Source organism: Molothrus ater, chromosome 7 (assembly GCF_012460135.2).
Source record: "Molothrus ater isolate BHLD 08-10-18 breed brown headed cowbird chromosome 7, BPBGC_Mater_1.1, whole genome shotgun sequence".
Classification (NCBI taxonomy): Eukaryota; Metazoa; Chordata; class Aves; order Passeriformes; family Icteridae; genus Molothrus; species Molothrus ater.
Genome location: NC_050484.2, coordinates 36,892,680 through 36,912,435, shown reverse-complemented (window position 1 = coordinate 36,912,435; position 19,756 = coordinate 36,892,680). Strand labels below are relative to the sequence as shown.

At 48.1% G+C, this 19,756-nt stretch overlaps 1 protein-coding gene across 5 annotated transcripts in view; it reads left to right on the top strand.

Annotated features, from left to right (window-relative positions):
• The window catches only part of CACNB4 (calcium voltage-gated channel auxiliary subunit beta 4), an 86,891-nt gene that overhangs the window by 48,141 nt on the left and 18,994 nt on the right, over positions 1–19,756 (top strand). For all 5 annotated transcript variants that reach the window (XR_004980565.2, XM_036387254.2, XM_036387255.2 and 2 more), the window contains 7 exons: positions 10,263–10,382; positions 10,627–10,749; positions 14,662–14,792; positions 15,970–16,046; positions 16,613–16,632; positions 16,741–16,821; positions 18,515–18,573. Coding sequence is in view for 4 of the 5 variants with exons in the window: in XM_036387254.2 (XP_036243147.1) it covers positions 10,263–10,382; positions 10,627–10,749; positions 14,662–14,792; positions 15,970–16,046; positions 16,613–16,632; positions 16,741–16,821; positions 18,515–18,573 (611 nt within the window). In the remaining variant the exon portion in view is untranslated. The remainder of the gene's footprint in view (positions 1–10,262; positions 10,383–10,626; positions 10,750–14,661; positions 14,793–15,969; positions 16,047–16,612; positions 16,633–16,740; positions 16,822–18,514; positions 18,574–19,756) is intronic.

Here is a 19,756-nt window from a genome sequence, read left to right as displayed (position 1 = left end):
GTGTGGAGCAATACCCGAGTAGGAGCAGATGTGGGAACAGCAGAATTATCAGTGGGGGATATTTCCCCCCATTTTGTGCAGTAATGATAAAAACCAACCAGTTTTGGGGGAGCTCAGAGTGCTCCCAGAGCTGCTGGAATTGGCCCCACTGAATTCCCAGCCCCATCCCTGTGAATTCCCAGTGGGCAGCAAAGTCCTAGAAAGTCCTTGGGCTCCCTGGTTGATGACAGCAATGAAGGACCATAAAGTGTCACTCAAATATTACCTCAGCAGGTGACAGCAGAATGTCCTTTCTCTTGGATTTTGCTCTCAGCACGTCGAGCTTTTGGATTGCAAGGGCTCGGGGGAAGGAGTTGCTATTTGCAGCCTGCTCAGCACTTGGAAAATTAGGGCTTTTTCTTCCTGAGAGATGCCTAGCAGTCCAGAAGAGCTTCTTGGAGGTTCAGCAGTCAAGTGATTTCAGGATTTGCTGCAAGAAAAGTAAGCAGAGATCATGGCAGCTCCTTGGGAAAAAAAAAAAAAAATAAAAAAAAGTACAAAATGTAAAAAAACCAAAAATCAAAATTCTCTGTTTGTAAGCCTCATTTATCAGTGTTTAAAGCAGCTTCTAAACCTCCTGCTTTGGAAGCTTTTGGAAGGAAGGAGCTAATTAAAAACAAAACATAACACAACATACCCAGCTTAGGCCCAAGCTCCATCAGTTGCTTGGCTTAAATTAAGCAGTGTGAAATTCATTTCAGCAATGCCGTCCCAGCACGTCACAATTCCTTCCCATTCACTACCCAGCGTGAACATTTGAAACAAAGTCATTTTCCTATAATTCTGTTGAAGATGGGAGTCGGGTTCTGTCTGATTCTGTGACGTTCTAAACCACTTCTGTTGAAAAAAAGTAAAATAAATATTCAGGGTTATTTTGGTTGTGTAAAGCCTGATGGTGTGGGAAGTGGTGACACCACTCTAGAAGAAAATCAGGACACTGTAATCATCAAAATCCTTAAAAAAAGATGTATATTCTTGAAATTAGCTGTTGGAATTAGGAAGAGCATGCAGTGAAAGCAGACAGGTGGCAAGGATCTTCTCAGCACTGAGGAAAATTCCACTTCATTCCTCACATGTGGAATACCCTGAAGGTTCTTGTGCTGCACACCCCTGCTTGGGGGACTGAAGGGACATGAAGTATTCCATGTGTGCTTGAAAGAGATGGGCTGGTTTTATTTGTTGGGAAGTTGAAAAATCATTTCAGCTAATGAATGGGTGCTGCTGATCAGTCTTCCAGGAGAATAAACTGAAATTCTTCCTTTGTTCAGCCTGGAGAAGAAAAGGCTTTGGGGACACCTCTCTGTGGCCTTCCAGTATCCTAAAGGGGATTGTAAAGGGGGGACTGGGGACAAGGATGGAGGGACAGGAGCCAGGGAATGGCTCCCAGTGCCAGAGGGCAGGGATGGATGGGACATTGGGAACTGGGAATTCCTGGCTGGGCTGGGATTGCCAGAGCAGCTGGGGCTGCCCTGGATCCCTGGCAGTGCCCAAGGCCAGGCTGGAGCAGCCTGGGATGGTGGGAGGTGGCCCTGCCATGCAAGGGTGGCACTGGATGGGCTCTAAGGTCCCTCCCAGCTCAAACCAGGCTGGGATTCTGGGATTCTGTGGTGTCTGAGAGCAGCCCCCGCTTGGCACAGGTCATCCTTATGGGGATTTTGAAGGAATTCCAAATGAGTTAGAGATGGGAGCTCTGAGTTTTTAAATGATGTGGTTTTTTCTTCTGCACAGGCAGGAAGGGTGAGTTGGGCTCACATCTTCACTGCATGGCCCAGAAGGTCCCAAGACCCTCAGTCACAGGACTTTTAAAGGATCTATTGACCAATAAAGCACTGCCAACAAGGATATTTATGGTTTTGACCCAATCTTTAAATATTTCATCTTATGGACTCGTGTGTGAGCTTTCTTAGCCATCGTGTTATGGCACACAAACCCACAGTGCTGCATCCTAAACTCCTTGTTCACCTCTGGAGCTGCTTTTATTTTCTCTATATCTTAAACTCTAAAACTCTAAACTTTCTTCTACTTAACATATCTCTACTTCAAACTATAAATCCACATTCTTGCTTCTAGCACCTGAGTTTAGAAACCTTTTCCAAGGTCTCAGATCAAATCCTGTGCTTAATTCTAAACTTTGTCTTACAAATCCAAAGTTCTGAGAGTTCCCTGCATTTCAGATTCCAGCACATCCTGGTTCTCCCAAAGGTGACCTGGGGACAGGAGAGCCCCAGGGAGAGCAAACCAAGCTAAGCCACATGAAACCAAAAGGGAGATAGAGATAAACTGGAACAGAGTGAAATAAGAGGAGCAATGGGAGCTGATCCTCGTGCAGATCCCAGGTTAAACATCCCTGGTGCAGTAACAGGGAGCTGTCTGGAGGTGTGATTATTTTTTTGAGCAGGAGCTGTCCCTCCCATCACAGGAGGGTGATTGGAGGGTGGTTTAGGAACCCACCACGTTATTCCTGCACTTCCTGGCTGAAGCCTGCATGTGTGAGGGAATGCTGTGGCAGACCACATATGGCAGCCACAGATGCCTGGTACTTGGGAGGATGATTGAATTTCGTTTGGGGGCAGTATTTGTAATTATTTTTTTCTTCCTGGAGACTTATGGAACGTTCTTGCCTTCCCAGCGCGTTATGTGGGACAGACACAGAGCATCCTCCTCACAGGAGAGCTGATTTAGGATACCAGGTGCACTTTTATTATCAGGTTTCATCAAACCCAACAGCAGCAGCATCCCCAGAGCCTTGGGAAGATCATTCAATGCTTTCAAGAGCTGAAGCAATTAGAAAAAATAAAGCAGTGTCTCTGTGCCGTGTCAGCTTTAGTTTGGAGCCTTTTATCATGGAAAAATAGCACCTTTTTTCCTCTCCTGGGACTGCTGAATAGCTTTCCTGAAAAAGAGGGACCAGCTGCAGAGGGTGAAGCAAAATTCAGGCTGGAGGTGTTCAGGTGTTGATTCAGTCCCAGGTCTCACAACCTGCATTTGGAATAAAGCACAGATCAGAGCGTTCCCAGGCAGATCTTTGCTGCTTTGTGGCTGAACAAAACCATGGAATTGGAAAGGTTTGTGTGTTCAAATTTGGATCACTTTGTTGGGTGAGAACCACCTGAGCCTGTGGCCGTCCCTCTGGCTGTGATCCTCACCTGTCCCTTGGCTCTGAGACTGCAGGAAAGGAGCTTTGGGTGTTATTTTGTGGAGGAAGATCTGGATTTTTCACCTGCAAAAAGGGAAAAGTTCAGAGCAGCTCATCTGTTCTCTAACCACTCCCTCAGGCTTTGTGTGTACCTGCAGTGCCTGCTAAGCAGAATCTTGTGCCTTGCATGTTCATTTGAACATTACCAAAAGAGATGGGAGTATTTTGGCAGTAAATAGAGATATATATTACCAGGATTTTTTTTAAACTCTGTTTCTTAAATGTGGCAACACAATCTGTGCCGAACTGAAGGCAGCTGGAGAAAGGAGATAGACTGCAAGATTTGAAATCCAGGGTAAAAAAAAAAGAGATCAGGAAATGTTGGAAGAATTGCCCTATTTTCTAACAATTAGTATTCCCAAAGAAAAAACCATGTTCTAACTACCTAGTAATTTCCAAATTGCTGAGACACCTAATGAGTTGTCTTAACTAAATTTACCAAACATATAGAAGGAAATAATTGCTGAGCATTTGATTCTGAAATCACAACTCGGTGCCAAGCGGTTGTGCAGCTGCCTTGTGTGTGTTGGGGATTCAGCAAGAAAATCATTTCCTTGGGAACTGAACCTTGTCCTGGTTGGGCTCCCAGTGCCCCATCCCTGTGGAGATTTGTGGAAAAGTCCCACTGAACCTCTCTGCTCCTGCACCTCCCTGTTTAACATTGCAGGAGCTGGAATGGATTTTGTAGTTTGTGGGGGATGTTAAGAATTCCAGAACGCTGCAGGTGTGATCTGTGCACCCCTTTGCAGGTGGGAATAATGCTGTGCTCTCCCTGCTGCAGCCCCCATGGAATGCTCCCCCAGCCTGGGCAGGACTCTGCAGCATTTTGCTGGGCACACACAGATTTTCCTGGCCCCGGTTTCCATTGCAGCACAGCGAGGTTTTCACGCCAAAGGAAGAGATCCCCACTGGTTTGTGTTTGCTTTTTAATTAATTACATCACCTGCCCAGTAATTAAATTTAGCTGCCCACCCTGAGTGCTGGGATGAGGTGAGCACCAACTGTGGTGGCCACTGGTATTTAAAATGTGGGGGTTTCTTAAGTCTTCAACTTCTGGTTCTTGTTTTCAGGTGAAAATGAGTCAATACTTATTTTCTGTGACCCCCATCTCCATGACATACTTCTGGTAGTAACCTGTGAGTTAAACCTGCTCCTATGCACCTGGACCAGGGAGATCTTTGTGTTGGGGCTGGGAGTGAGCTGCTTCCCCAGAGAATAACTGTCCTGTGGGTTTTGTGGGGTGTTTTGAGTGGTTTCTGGAACACCCGTGGCATATGGCAGCATATGGCCCTGCAGCCGTGCCTGTGCCTGTCTGCTCTCCTTGTGCTGTGTCAGGAGCTCTGGCACCTCGTCAGGGAGGGACGTGGCCTCCATTCTCCCAGGAGCTTGCACAGGCCTGAGCACACTTGGGCTTTTGCTGAGCTGAGGCTCCAGTTTGTGATGGATTTGTCTTGGGGGAAAGGGACGATGGGCTGATGGAAGCTTCCTGCCAGGGAAAGGGCTGGGAGAGCTGGGGGTGTTCAGCCTGGGGGAGAGAAGGCTCTGGAGAGACTTCAGAGCTCCTTGCAGGGCCTGAAGGGGCTCCAGGAGAGCTGGAGAGGGACTGGGGACAAGGGATGGAGGGACAGGAGCCAGGGAATGGCTCCCAGTGCCAGAGGGATGGGACATTGGGAATTGGGAACTGTTCTCTGGGAAGGTGCTGAGGCTCTGGTTTCCCAGAGCAGCTGTGGTTGCCCCTGGATCCCTGGCAGTGGCCAAGGCCAGGTTGGACACTGGGGCTTGGAGCAACCTGGGCTTGTGGAAGGTGTCCCTGGCCTGGAAGGAGATGAGCTGTAAGGTCCCTTCCAACCCAAACAGTCTGTGATTCCATGTCTGCTCAAGTGTTTAGTTGAGCTCCTGACTAATTTCAAAGCTTTGGAGTGACCTCTGGTTCAGCTGCTTGGGTAATCTCTGAGTTCAGCATCAGGATCAGGACCTTTGGGATCTGTGGGAATTTGGCTTCCTGGGTCGTGCAGGATGAGACTGCCCTGAGTATCCAAAAACCTGTGGGGAAGCTGGGAGGTGCCAGCTGGGGTTGGTGCTGGGGAGGAGGTGAGAGGGTGGGACAGAGGGTGAAGCATTCTGTGCTGTCCCCAGCTGGGATATCATCCCAGCTCCACATTCCCAGTCCCTGGGTGCCTGGGGGAGCTCTGAGCTCTGCACTGCCATCCCCCTGTCCCAGCAGAGCTGGCACAGCTCCCTGTGTGCCCAGTGCAGTGCCAGGGGAGGGCAGGAGCTCCCTGTGAGCAGGGATGTTTCCCCAAAAGCTCTCTGGGTTGGGATGGACCCACAGCACCCTGAATCTTTTCAGGGGAGGCTGCCTGTCATCTAGCTGATTGGAGCTGCTAATGGATTGCTGCTTTAATTGCACTAGCAGTGGGACAGAGCATTCCTTAGGGATGGAGGGAGAGCTGTGGAGCTATGGCACTTGGGGGAAAGTTCTTTGCAAGCTCAGTAAGTGTTTATTTTTCAGCTGTAACAGCTAAAGGTTGATGATTCCTTCAGTGAGCACAAAGGCTGGATGTGGCTGGATGCTGTAGTGCCCAGGAAGAGGATTCAGTCTCCTCCTCCTCCCTGAAATGCTGGGATATCCCCATTCACCAGGAATGTTGTGTCACCCTTTCCACCTTGGCACATCCTCCCAGCAGCCTCACGTGCAAGACCAGTCAGTGGGCAGGAGAATAAAAATGGGCAGACCCACTGTTTGTTCTGCTTTACCCTTCTCTTTACCCTGGCATTTTTGGGATTGCTTCAAACCTCCACGTTTTTAGCTAAGCTGAAATTACATTAGTCGATGAGAGAGGGAGAAAATAAATAATAAATTGCACAAAAAATGAATTCACAGGAACCCAAAGCATAAAGGCTGTGAAGTAAGCAACAAGTCTTTCATTGCCTTGAATAATGTAATTATCTAAAAAAGCCTGTTTCTTTCAAATTGCCAAATCTGGTGTCACCTGAACTCACTGAGGCCCCACTTGCCAAAGTTCCTCTGTCTCCCAGAGGGTTGTGGGATTGGGGTTAGGTAAGGGTGGGATTGATGATTTGTCCTCAAATGTTACGTGTGAAACTGTGGGCACAGGTGATATCCCCAAATGACCAGGCTGCTGCTCTAAGCAGTGGGAAAATAAAGAAGTTAAAGGGACTTTTTAGAGAATCCCAGAATCACCAAGGTTGGAAAAGCCCTCCCAAACCCTCCCCTTGTCCCCAGCCCAGAGCACTGAGAGCCACATCCAGGTCCTTGCCTGGACACCTGCAGGGATGGCAACTCCACCCTTCCCTGGACAGCCTCTGTCAGTGTCTGACCACCCTTTTGTGCAGGGGGTTTAGGGTGAGGGAAGAGAGGAGAATGTTGACTTTAGGTTTTAGAAGGTTTGATTTATTATTTTATGATATATATTATATTAAAACTATACTAAAAGAATAGAAGAAAGGATTTCATCAGAAGGCTGGCTAAGAATAGAAAAAGAATGATAACAAAGGTTTGTGACTGAGACAGTCCAGACAGCTGGGCTGTGATTGGCCATTAATTAGAAACAACCACATGGATCAATCCAAAGATCTTCTTGTTGCATTTTACTGCAGCAGACAATCACTGTTCATATTTTGGTTTTGAGGCTTTTTAACTTCTCAGGAGAAAAAATCTTAAAGGATTTTTCAGAAAATATGTCTGTGGCACCCTTTCCATTAACAAATTCTTCCTTTAGGAACATCTTGGTATACAAAAAAAGATGGGAAATGGCTTTCCTCTTTCTGTATCTCTCATTCCCTCTTGCAGTTTCAGCAAGTAGGAGCTGTAAGAGCAGAACTGCCTGCACTTGGTGCTGAGCAGACAGCAGTGTTTGTGTTGGATTGTTGGGCAATATTCTGTCAATATTCCACAATATTTCTGGCAATAATCCTGATCTCCAGTCAAACATTTCAAACAGAACCCAAAATTCAGTACGAGTTTGGCTCCTTTTCTGCCCCTCTTGCTGCTATTTGCAGAAGGGTGCCTGGTTTTCAGCGTGCTGCTGCAGCTCAGCACCCTGTGAGTCACAGTCCTGGGGCTGCAGCTTCCAGATAAGGCACTGCCTGCTGGGAGAGCCTTGGGAGAGCGGGGATCGTGGGGCTGGGATTGTACCAACGCCTGGCACTTGGCACACGGGCACCGCTCGCTCAGCCTGGCACGCAGAGCAGCCGGGGGTGGCCTGGCAGCAGCAGCAGCTCTGCCTCAGCCTCTGCTCTCCTGACAGCAGCAAAGACATCACTGCTCAACACACACCAGCACAAACCAGTGTGGGCACGGTGTGTCCAGCACAGGGCTCTGCTCTGGTTAAATCCCCTCCCTGAGCTGGGCTGGAGCACAGCAGACCTCAGTGAGTAAATGCCAGCAGTGCCCCAGGGGTGCCCAGCTGGGCAAGAGGCCCCTGGGCTGTGCCAGCTCTGGTGTGACACAGCCCCAGGGCAGTGCCCATCCCTGTGCTGGCACTGCTGGGGCACCTCCAGGGACAGCTCTGGGACAAGAGGCACCCTGAGGGGCTGGAGCGGGGCCAGGGAAGGGAACAGAGCTGGGAAGGGGCTGGAGAATCCCTGAGGGAGCTGGGCAGGGGCTGCAGAATCCCTGAGGGAGCTGGGCAGGGGCTGCAGAATCCCTGAGGGAGCCGGGCAGGGGCTGCAGAATCCCTGAGGGAGCTGGGCAGGGGCTCAGGCTGGAGCCAAGGAGGATCCCCAGGGATCTTTTCCCTCTCTGGAATTCCCTGCCAGGAGGGCACAGCCGGGGGGGTCGGGCTCTGCTCCAGGGCACAGGGACAGGAGCAGAGGGAACGGCCTCAGGCTGGCCCAGGGCAGCTCAGGGTGGGCACAGCAGGAATTTCCCCATGCAAAGGGGCTCAGGCACTGAGAGGTGTCTGGGTGAGGCCTGGCCCAGCTCTGTGGCTGCCCAGTTCCCTGCTCTGTGCTCCATCCCCGAGGAAGCAGAAGGAAGAGCAGGATGTGCAGCTTCCCAGCTGGGAAGAGCTGAGCTGCTGCCAGCTCCTGATGCCACTGCTCAGCCTGGCCATGCTGCCCTTGTTCCAGCTCAGGACCCTGGACTCTGCATCTTCCCAGCCTTTCCCAGCCCCTCCCAGCTCTCCCTGGGTGCAGGATGTCCTGGAAGGAATTTTCTGCTGTGTTTAAAATCACAGCTGGGGGTGAAGCTCCTGTTGGCAAATCCCACTGGATTTGGCCTGGAGGAATCTGCCTTTCCCCAAATGAGTGTGGAACAAGGATAGAGCACAGGCTCATCTGTGGTTCTGAGCCAGCAGAATCCTGATGGATGTGGATCCACAGGGATGGATGTGATCCACAGGGATGGACATGGATCCACATGGATGGACGTGGATCCACAGGGATGGATGTGGATTCACAGGGATGGATGTGGATTCACAGGGATGGATGTGATCCACAGGGATGGACAGGGATCCACAGGGATGGACGTGGATTCACAGGGATGGACATACATTCACAGGGATGGATGTGATTCACAGGGATGGACATGGATCCACAGGGATGGACGTGGATGCACAGGGATGGACATGGATTCACAGGGATGGATGTGATTCACAGGGATGGACATGGATTCACAGGGATGGACATGGATCCACAGCAGTGGACAGGGATCCACAGGGATGGATGTGGATCCACAGGGATGGATGTGATCCACAGGGATGGATGTGGATCCACAGGGATGGATGTGATCCACAGGGATGCACATGGATCCACAGCAGTGCACAGGGATCCACAGGGATGGCCATGGATCCACAGGGATGGCCATGGATCCATAGGGATGGATGTGATCCACAGGGATGGATGTGATTCACAGGGATGGATGTGATCCACAGGGATGGATGTGGATCCACAGGGATGGATGTGATCCACAGGGATGGATGTGATCCACAGGGATGGATGTGGATCCACAGGGATGGATGTGATCCACAGGGATGGATGTGGATCCATAGGGATGGATGTGATCCACAGGGATGGATGTGATTCACAGGGATGGACATGGATCCACAGCAGTGGACAGGGATCCACAGGGATGGCCATGGATCCATAGGGATGGATGTGGATCCACAGGGATGGCCATGGATCCACAGGGATGGCCATGTGTTCGCAGCAGTATTTAAGATTATGTGACTTTACGTGGACAGTAAGAATATTGAATTGTACAGTGCCTGTGCTGCAGGATATAAAACAATGTAGGAAAGAAAAGAATCAGGATATAATGCTGTAGAGTGGCTCTCGTGGAACACACAGAGCCACAGATTGATCAGCAGTAAATCTTCTCTGTTTTACAAGGTTAAAGCTCTGTTTTTGCACTGGCCCCACACACATAAAGATCAGGTGTGTGGGATGCTGGAGTCAGGCTGGCCTCTACAAAGAGAGGAGCCACTCCACACTTCAGGGCTTGCCAGGTATCCTGAAAAATGTCCAAAAAATGGCAAAAATCCAACTGTGGCAGCACCTTCTTCCCCCCCTTGCAGGCTGATGCTCTCTGCTGCTGCCTGAACATGCTGCTTTCATGTCATATCAGTACTGAGCTGTTGAGCAGCTTTAATAATGTCATCTTTACCACTTTTTCCCCCTGGAAGCCCAGAAGAAACCTCTGTGTGAATGGGAACAAAGCTCTTACACAACAGAGCATATTCATGGGGAGGGATGATTCAAACCAGGCCTTATAATTCCTTAATTATATTTGATGTGACCTAACCCTTGACAATCCTGAGTCTGAGGCTGTCAAACAGGATATGAATATTATAAAGACTTTTGGACAGTGCCCAGAGCTGAGCTGGATTTTACTGTGTCAGTAAGAAAGTGAAGGAGAGAGGTTTTCTCAGCATTTTTGTCTTTGTAAAAAATCACTCCAAAAACACAAAGAAACCAATTGCACTTAAAGTACTTTTTAAATGGGACTGGGAGGGGGTTTCTGCTCCTCACCTGTGCTTTGTCAGTGAGCTGGCTTTCCTTTCAGGGCTCAGCAGATTCGTACACGAGCAGACCCTCAGACTCTGATGTCTCTCTGGAAGAGGACAGGGAAGCAATCCGCCAGGAAAGGGAGCAGCAAGCAGCCATCCAGCTGGAGAGGGCCAAGGTGTGTTCTGCCCACTGAGTCATGGAGGTGCCTCCTGCCTGCTGGTAACATTCACGCTTCCTCCTGAAATGTTGAGTCAAAGGATCTGCAGAGAAGGTGTTTGGGGAATTTCGTGTAAATTCTCCTCTAAATGGGGATATTCTCCAAGGAGCTGAGCTCTGCTGGCCTGGGTGAAATTATTAGGGCTGATTTTTTATAGATGAGAAGTTCCCAGTGTTTTTGATGTGTTTTTTTCTGTTTGCAGTCCAAACCAGTAGCATTTGCTGTCAAGACCAACGTGAGTTACTGTGGGGCTCTGGATGAAGATGTCCCTGTCCCCAGCACTGCCATCTCCTTCGATGCCAAGGACTTCCTCCACATTAAAGAGGTAAAGCCCAGGAAAGGGGGATGGGAAAGGGACTCTTTCTACAGGCCAAGGGCTTTGATTTGAACAGCTGAGCCATATCCAGGAGGGCACAGTGAGGATGAGCTGGTTCTTCATCCCTCCTGGAGTTCCTGCACCCTGGGGTGCTTGTGCTGCCCTTTTGCAACATTTGGTGTAACCAACAGGTTGGAATTTCATCACTCAGGAAGGAAATAATGCCCTTTATTATTTGAGTGAGCTTGGAGGAGGGAAGTTAATTAATGCACTAAGGGGAATAGCAGGCACTCCATCCCAGGGCTCAGGGAATAGGAAACGCATCCCACCTTTAAAGGTTCAGATTCTTTTCATCAGAACCAGCTTGTGATGGATCAGAGATGGTGCAGGAGAAAGGGATTCCGTGGAGCACTAAGGATTCCATGGAGCAGCACCAGGTCATGTGAGGTCTTCAAAAAAGCACCAGATAGGCTCCCTTCCAGAGAGGAAGTAACACTTAGGATAATGCAGTATGCAAAGAAAATCCTGAAGAGGACAGATGCAAAAATAAGGGAAAAAATGGAATAAATGAGCCCTGAGTATGGCTTTGGTAAAGAAAATTGCATTTTATTGCATGCTGAGCATATTTTATGCAATTTTTTATCTGAAGTGAGCCCTCCACATTTGCATAACCCCCTGTTGTGCTGTGGATTGGTACAGAGGCTTGCAGCTTGCAAAAGCACTTTTTCATCTCTGCATTTTGGGTTTATTTTGGGGTGTTCAGTGCTCATCTGTGTCTTTCTTTGAACACGTGTTCATCATCACTCCAGAGCACTGATCTCCCTTAGACAGAGCACATTCAGGAGGAAAACACCTGCTGCTGCCCCTCCTCTGGTGCTGGAACAGGGAATTGCTTCACACCCCCTCTCCCTGATGAGAGGGAAAGGCAGTAAATTCCCTTTTCCCAGTTTTTAATCCTGGTTTCCCTGGACGTGGCCACCTTTATTGTCAGGACACTGATTGAGTTGCACACTCCAAGCTCCTGTCATGCTGCCCTGTAATCTTTGCAGACAAGTGTCCCAAATCCATGTCTTGGCATTCCATGAGTTGTCTCCCAAGGTCTAAAAACCCAGGATCACAGTGCCACTGAGCTGGAAACCATCTGGGTACTGGTGTTTGACAGCTCAGGATCCACAGAATTGCTGCCTGGAGCTGGAGCTCAGCGGGATTTGGGGAATGGCTCCCCATGCTGCAGAAAGGCTTGGCAGGATTTGTTTTTTCAGTGATTCCAGGTTTTGGAATGTTGCTGAGCTGGGTACAAAGTCAGGTCACCCTCTGGCAGGATGGAGCAGAGGCAGTGAGTGAGGAGCTGCTATTTTGAGGCTGTGTCCTGTATGTCTCATCTGTCTCCTCCAAACTATACATTGTGTGCCTGCTTAAAGGATGGAATGGCAACAATTCCTGACAGAGCAGAAGGAATCATGGGCATGGCAACCAGGGGAGGGAGCCTGCTCCTCCCACACACAGACTGACAGAGGGGAGGGATTGACCCAATGCAGATAAATCCTGTGTTCCTCACTGCAGCCTTGGCATTTGTGTGTTCAGGTGCTCTCAGCATAACCCAGACTGCTTTGGGATGGAAGGGACCTGAAATGGGCAGGGACATTTCCACTGTCCCAGGTGCTCCAAGCCCTGTCCAGCCTGGCCTTGGGCACTGCCAGGGATCCAGGGCAGCCCCAGCTGCTCTGGCAATCCCAGCCCAGCCAGGAATTCCCAATTCCCAGTGTCCCACCCATCCCTGCCCTCTGGCACTGGGAGCCATTCCCTGGCTCCTGTCCCTCCATCCCTTGTCCCCAGTCCCTCTCCAGAGGGGCTGATGCTGATCCCATGTCTGGAGGCATCACTCAGAGGTCCATGAAGAAAGATTGCCATGGTCAGGCTGTGCCTTTGGAGCCAAAATGGAGCAGGCAGTGCCCTTGGAACTCAGGTTTTGTAGAGTCAGACTGGTTTGGGTTGGATGGGACCTTAAAACCCATCCAGTGCCACCCCCTGCCCTGGGCAGGGACACCTCCCACTGTCCCAGGCTGCTCCAAGCCCTGGCCTGGGACACTGCCAGGGGTGGGGGCTCCACAGCCTCTCAATCAGTTCACTGATTTCCAGCAGCAGGATGCTGAATCCTGAAGGATTTGTCTGCTTCACAGACTGGAAGTGGTTCTGTAACTTAACATACTTCAAATAAAGCTTTGCTTACTGCCACTGCATGAATCAAGGTCAGAACAACAGGAGGAATAAATTCTTGGCTGGAATGATCAAATCATGGAACCTCTTGCCTAAATACATCAAAGAGGATAAAGAGGTTTTTCAGCATATGAGGGTTGCATTCCCTTAGTTTTTATTACATGTTCATATTTCTGATTGGGTTCATGTTCAGCCATCTGGGTTGATAAAAACCCATTTATTTTTCAGGGCCGGGTCTCTGTGTTTCAGAGCCATCACCAGGCACTGCTGCACCTTTGACAGCAGGGCCTGGGTGTTTCTGTGTTCCTGCAGGAGCTGAAGTGCTTGCAAATGTGGAGCCGGGAGCAGGGATGATCTCGAAGATGAGATCTCTGTGATGGCTTTTTCCTCGAGGCAGCAAACAAAACCCATTCACTCGTGCTGCTCTTAATGACTCCAGAGTCAGTTGTGAAAAGCAATGTTTCTTTTGAACACCGAGCTGCCTAATGAAGCAGAACAGAGGAGAGGCTTTTCAGATACTTTTCTTCAAAAGCTCTGCTGGCAGCAGATACAACAAATCCTTTTCCACTCCAATATCTACCAGGATCCTGCTTTTCATTTTGCCATCATTAGGGACAGACCAGACTTTCAATAAAGCAGAAGAATATATGTTACTAAAGGTCAATGATAAAATGCTGTGCTTTAAGTATATATTGAAGTTTTCTCCTAAAGGTGAATTTTTCTCTTCATCTGTCATAACCTGTTAATAACATTCCTACAGATACCTGGAGAGGAGGAAGGGAAAGTGGTGATCTTTTGTCTAGACCATTAAATACGACAAGCAATATTTGATGGGAAGCTGGAGGTGTTATTTTTATGTTTGCTGCTGGGAGGTTGTTTGGTGGCTTTAGCTCAAAGAAATGAGTTCTGCTCATTAAATCAACCTCGAAATTAAACCAGCAAGGGCCAGGATGAGGGGAAACGGCCTCGGTGCTGCGCTCTCACACATGAGCCTGGTTCATTATCCAGAGTGGAGCTAAGGGGTGTGGGTAGCTGTTGGGAAGGATGGAACTTGGACAGGAAAGTCTCACAGATATGTGTGCTTGGCAGAAAGATCTCTGAATGTAGGACCTGAGGATGAAATAGAGATGGAAGCAAGTTTTGATATAGAAAAATAATAGATGTGTAAATTGAGAATTGCTGAGCCAGTCTTGCTGGACAGCTAAGAAGGGAAAGGTTATGTCAAGTTGGAAAGAGACTTTATGACTTAGAGCAAAGGATAAGCTGACCACAAACAAAAGGATGTTTTTACCAAGCAGAAAGATAGCACAGGCAAACAAGACATGTCCATGTAGCAAGTAGAAAAAAGGTTTAAGAATTTTCCACTGCAAGAAAACTGAAAAACAACTTTAAGCTTAAACTGTACCATAGTAACTCATGTGATTGGATAGTATTGACCATAATATGTTAATGACAGCAGTCATGATAGGCTGTAGGTAAAAGTAAAGGTATAGATTGGTTCTTATGTATTAAGATGCTCAGTAAAGAAAAGTGTATAATGCAATGTAACCAGAATTCAAGGGTTTTCAGCTTGGCTGCAGCTGGGGCTGACAGGCCCTGTCACCCATGACCCTGGCCTGCTGTAAGAGCTGTAACCTCCAAGAGGAGGCACCAAAGGGAGGGAGTGTGGGAGCTGGAGTGGGCAGGAGCCTCGCTGTGTTGCAGAAATACAACAACGACTGGTGGATAGGGAGGCTGGTGAAGGAGGGCTGCGAGATCGGCTTCATCCCGAGCCCGCTGCGCCTGGAGAACATCCGCATCCAGCAGGAGCAGAAGAGAGGCCGCTTCCACGGGGGGTGAGCACAGCCTGCCCTTTGCAAAGCACCTCCAGTCCTCCCTCAGCCCAGGCAGGATTTCCAAAGGTCACCTGCTGCTGCTGCTTTATTGCAGGGCATTTACACTGTTGGGTTTGGGATTCCCGCTGGAAGGGCGGATTTACGGAGAGCGGGAGACGTTGGTGATGAGATACAGAAATGGGTTTGACTGCAGGAAAGAGCAGTGAGGGATAATGACAGGAGTTTCTGAGAGCTTTGTGTGCCCGTGGCCTTAAGTCAACTTGGGCTCAAAGTCTCCCAGATTTTTTCCCAGCTTTTCTTAGGTTATGGGGTTTTTCTTCCATTTTTCCTTTTTTCTCCATTTTGGCCTGTGCTGGTGTTCACAGGGGTCCCACGATGAGGAAAGAGATGAGAATCTTGACTCCGTGTTTCAGAAGGCTGATTTGTTATATTATGATCTATATTATATTAAAAGAAAATTATATATTAAAACTATATTAAAAGAATAGAAGAAAGGATTTCATCAGAAAGCTTGCAAGGGAAGGAATGGAATGATAATAAAATCTTGTGACTGACCAGAGAGTCTGAGCCAGCTGGGCTGTGATTGGCCATTAATTAGAAACAACCACACGAGCCCAATCCCAGATGCACCTGTTGCATCCCACAGCAGCAGATAACCATTGGGTACATTTTGCTCCTGAGGCCTCTCAGCTTCTCGGGAGGAAAATTCCTTAGGAAAGGATTTTTCAGAAAATATCATGGCTACACTGGCCCAAACCAGACTATGTAAGATCAGCTTTGCCATCCTTTATTCTTCATCTTCCAGCCTGAGGTTTTTGAGCCTCCACCTGCCAGACCTGGAGATTGCAAATCCCTGGAAAAAGGTCTGGGAGATAAACCTGGGAAATGCTTTCAGAATGGTTGAACAGCATCCAAATTTCTTCTATAATTTTTGACACAACTTCAGGAGCAGCCAGTGGGTCTCAATATACAGAGAAATTACTGAGTTCAGTGAGATGCTCCTGGATTTGTATGATAAAATTCCATATTATAACGATAAAAAAGTTAATATTTAGCTTTTTTAGTTAGAGTCATTTATGTTGGTATGACCTTGTGATTCCTCATGGGACAATTCCTCCCCAAAACCTCCCACATTCTGGGGTGCCTGCTGTTAATGGGGGTCTTTCTGCTGCTGCAGGAAATCCAGTGGCAATTCTTCTTCAAGCCTTGGAGAGATGGTCTCTGGCACATTTCGAGCCACACCTACAGCCACAGGTAAGACAGGATTTATTCAAGGAAACCCTTGCTAATAATTCTGTCTAGAAACCCTACATGAGAAATGCAGGTTGTCCGCTTGGCTGAGTTACTGAGATGTGTTTGCATGCACAGGGGAGGAGGACAACTCTCCCCAGCCTGTTGGAGTTGCTGAGGGCTGGGAGCAGTGGCAGCTGCCCCAGTTTAATGCACAGAATGCCCCCGTTAATGCACAGATTGCCCAGTTAAATGCACAGTTTAATGTATAGAATGCCCAGTTTAATGCACAGATTGTCCAGTTTAATGAAAATTGCCCAGTTTAATATATAGAATACCCAGTTTAATGCACAGATTGCCCAGTTTAATATATAGAATGCCCAGTTTAATGCACAGATTGCACAGTTAAATGCAGAATGCCCAGTTTAATGCACAGTTTAATATATAGAATGCCCAGTTTAATGCACAGATTGCCCAGTTTAGTCAGGCCTGAGTAGAGGGAGGTGCTCAGACAGAAATCAAAGTGCTTTGGCAAAGGGATTTCTGCTTGCCTGGGTGTGTTTTAACCAAGTTCTCATTTGGTCTTCTAGCAAAACAGAAACAAAAAGTGGTAAGTAATGCTTTTGTTTCCGTTTGATTTCCTCCTAATTCACCTTTGCCAGGGTTTCTCTGTGGGTTTGTTTGCCTGATGACCTGAAGGGTTGTTTTTTCCCTCCAGACAGAACATATTCCCCCCTATGATGTAGTGCCATCAATGAGACCTGTGGTGTTGGTGGGCCCATCACTCAAAGGCTATGAGGTATGGACTGAGGTGTTTGCAATTAATTCAACTTTCATTATCTCTGATCACCCTCAGTAATTCTGTGTGCGGCTCAGTGCAACTGGTTTATGATAATTTCAAGTGATTTAGCTTAAATAATTACCAAAATGTTCTGGAAGAGCTAAGGGTTACTTCTGAATTGTACTGTTTTAAGCACAGTGCAAATCCATTCTTTGCAGTGCACCCATTCCTGATTAAACCAAGTAAAAAAGAGAATTTGTGTCTGCTGCAAGAAGTCAAATTAATGAGCTGGACTCTACACATGAAAAATGTTCATCAAACCAGCCTGTGCTTTGAACTTAATTAGCAAAACATTGGAAGGAGCTTCCTTGTTGATCTCCTTTTTTCACTTTATTAATAAATTCAAATATTTTGCAAAGGAACCTTGAACCCTCCTAAAAGATTGCCCAGGTGGGAGTGGGCAGGATAATGTGCCCAGATAACCAGGACAGCCTTGTTTTGGGCTGCTGCAGGTTCAAGTGAGCATTTACCACGTGCTAAAACAAGCAGAGACTTTTAGCAGGGCAATTCAGGGAGCTCAACCATCTGGGAGGTGCTGAACCGGGAACTAAATGAACATAAAATCAAAGACATACTTCATTAAGCTTAATTAATGTTGTCAGTAATTGATAGGATATTATTAAACATATTGGAATGGTTCTTTTGGGGAGGTGGCAGCCCTGGCACAATGCAGTGTTCTGGCATTGTTTTTATGTGAGAGTGACTGAAGGTGCAGCTCAGCAGAGCAGGTACTTCATGTTCTGCTCTCTGCCTTTTAATTTGATGGAGAAGTTTTTTGACAGGAGTAAATTCCCTCTGTGCTGCACCACAGATCAATTTACCTCTTGAGTTTGGAGGGGAGAGAGGCTGTTGGTTCATAAAAGCCTCTTCAAATCTGTCACCCTGTCTCTTTTTTTGAATAAAATAACACCAAACACAACACCTTGAACATACAGATCTGTGGAAAGGGTAACACAGAATATTAATTTCAATAACAAAAATACTTGATCTTTCTTGGGGGAATTTATTTTGACTGGTTTTTTTCCCAGCTAAATGCTGAAGGAATCAGTTGGAAGGAGGGAAATAAACTGGCAGAGAGGCCTGGGGGCTTTGATGAAGCTGCTGCCTGGCCTGGCAGATAATAATTGTCAGCCTGAGCTGTCCTGCAAGGGACAAGGAGCTGCTCAATAAATCAGAGGGCAGGCATGGCAGCTCTTGGGGCTGAGCAGTGGGAACGTGGCATCTTTTTGCTGTCATCCCTCTGTGAGAGCAGCCCCAGCAGGACAGATCCATCCCTGAGCATCCCTGAGCTCTGGAGGCCACTGTGCCAGTGTTGTGTAGGCAGAGCCGCCCGGGTGCTGTGCCCAGCAAACATCCCCCGTGGCTGTGCCCTGCTCTGCAGCTTTGGGATGCTGAGAGGGCTGAGGAGGAGGGCTCAGAGCAGCTCAGGACAGGAGCACACCCAGGGGCAGCTCTGCACTTGGAAAAGCCAGGAAACCTCAGGGATTCATTGCCCAGTGCTGTGGTGGCAGGACGTGGCGCTGGGATGGTGCTGCCCAGCAAGGGTGTGGATTGGTGGCTGTATCCTTGCCTTCTACTCACCTCTTTCCTTCCTTTTGGCTTCTTTCTCTCCCTGTCCATCCCCCTGCTCAATCTTCTCCCCTCTGCCAAGGTGACAGACATGATGCAGAAAGCTCTCTTTGACTTCCTGAAGCACAGGTTTGATGGGAGGTGAGAAACTCTGTCCTTCTCATGCTGCTTTGCCCATGTGTTACTAACATTTCAGTCAATTATTTTTTTATTTTTTTTTTCATGCCAGAGGGTTTGCTGCATGATCCAAGCTGATTTTCTGGCTTTGTGTCACCACTGAAGAGTGGGACACAGCTCGTGTGTTACTAGGGGTGCACATGTCTGCATTTCTGCCATGGCTGGGCTAGGATTTCTTAGTTTAACACAAGAATTCTGTCTCAGTGTCTTCCCAACACCTCAGAAAAATCAGCTCTAAAATAGTCCTTAGATGAGATTTTATTTTGACTGCCTTAAGTAGGCAAAAATACTGAAAAGGGTGGTTGGAAGAAGGAAATGCTGAGAAATCAAATACAGAAAAAGAATTGTCAGGAGGGTTCATCTTCAGCTGGAGCATTTCCTGGTGAGCTGTAGAGGATAATTGGGATTTCCTTGCTGGGAGCACTGGCTTGGTCCATGGCATCACCTCAGTCCTTGAGGGTGTCTGCTGCATCTTTGGGATGTTCTGCCCTTCCCAGTTAGTTCAGGATATTCCAGCTGGGAAAAGAGGCTGTTCTGGTAACACATAACACTGAGTCAGCTTTGAAATACCCACACCACCAGGGCAGGGAAAAGGATGTTCTGTGGAAGAGCTGGAGCAGGATTTATGGATTTTAGGAGTGAGGAGGTGGCAGTGCTGAACTGATCCCTAAACAGCTCAGAGAGAACATTCAATGATCAACTTCTGTGCAAAGTCTCTCCTCTCCTGGCCTGTCCTGAGCTGCTCAGCTCAAGTGATTTTCTGGAAGTCCCAATTCCATCAGCAGTATTGGCAGCTGGATCAGGTGGAGTATGAAATTTCAGCAGTGGAGAGCTCAGTGCCACCAGCAGCCTGGCACCATTGATTTTAGCTCTGAGGAACTCAGGAAAAAGCTGCTCCTTGGTCCTTCTGCCAACTTTTATGGCTTTGTGGTCTTTCCCCTCCCTCCCTTTTCTTTCTTCTTTCTTTCTTTCCGTCTCTTCTGCAGTTCTGGGAGAGGTCCACATTACCAAGGAAGGAGCTGAGTGTCCAAGGAAGAGCCTTTCCAGAGGCATCAGAGACACCTGACTCCTTCCCTGCCTCTGAGTTCCCTTGGCTTTACCAGTGCTTCCTTTGTAGCTGCAACCTCCCCTGCTGGCCACTGAGCCC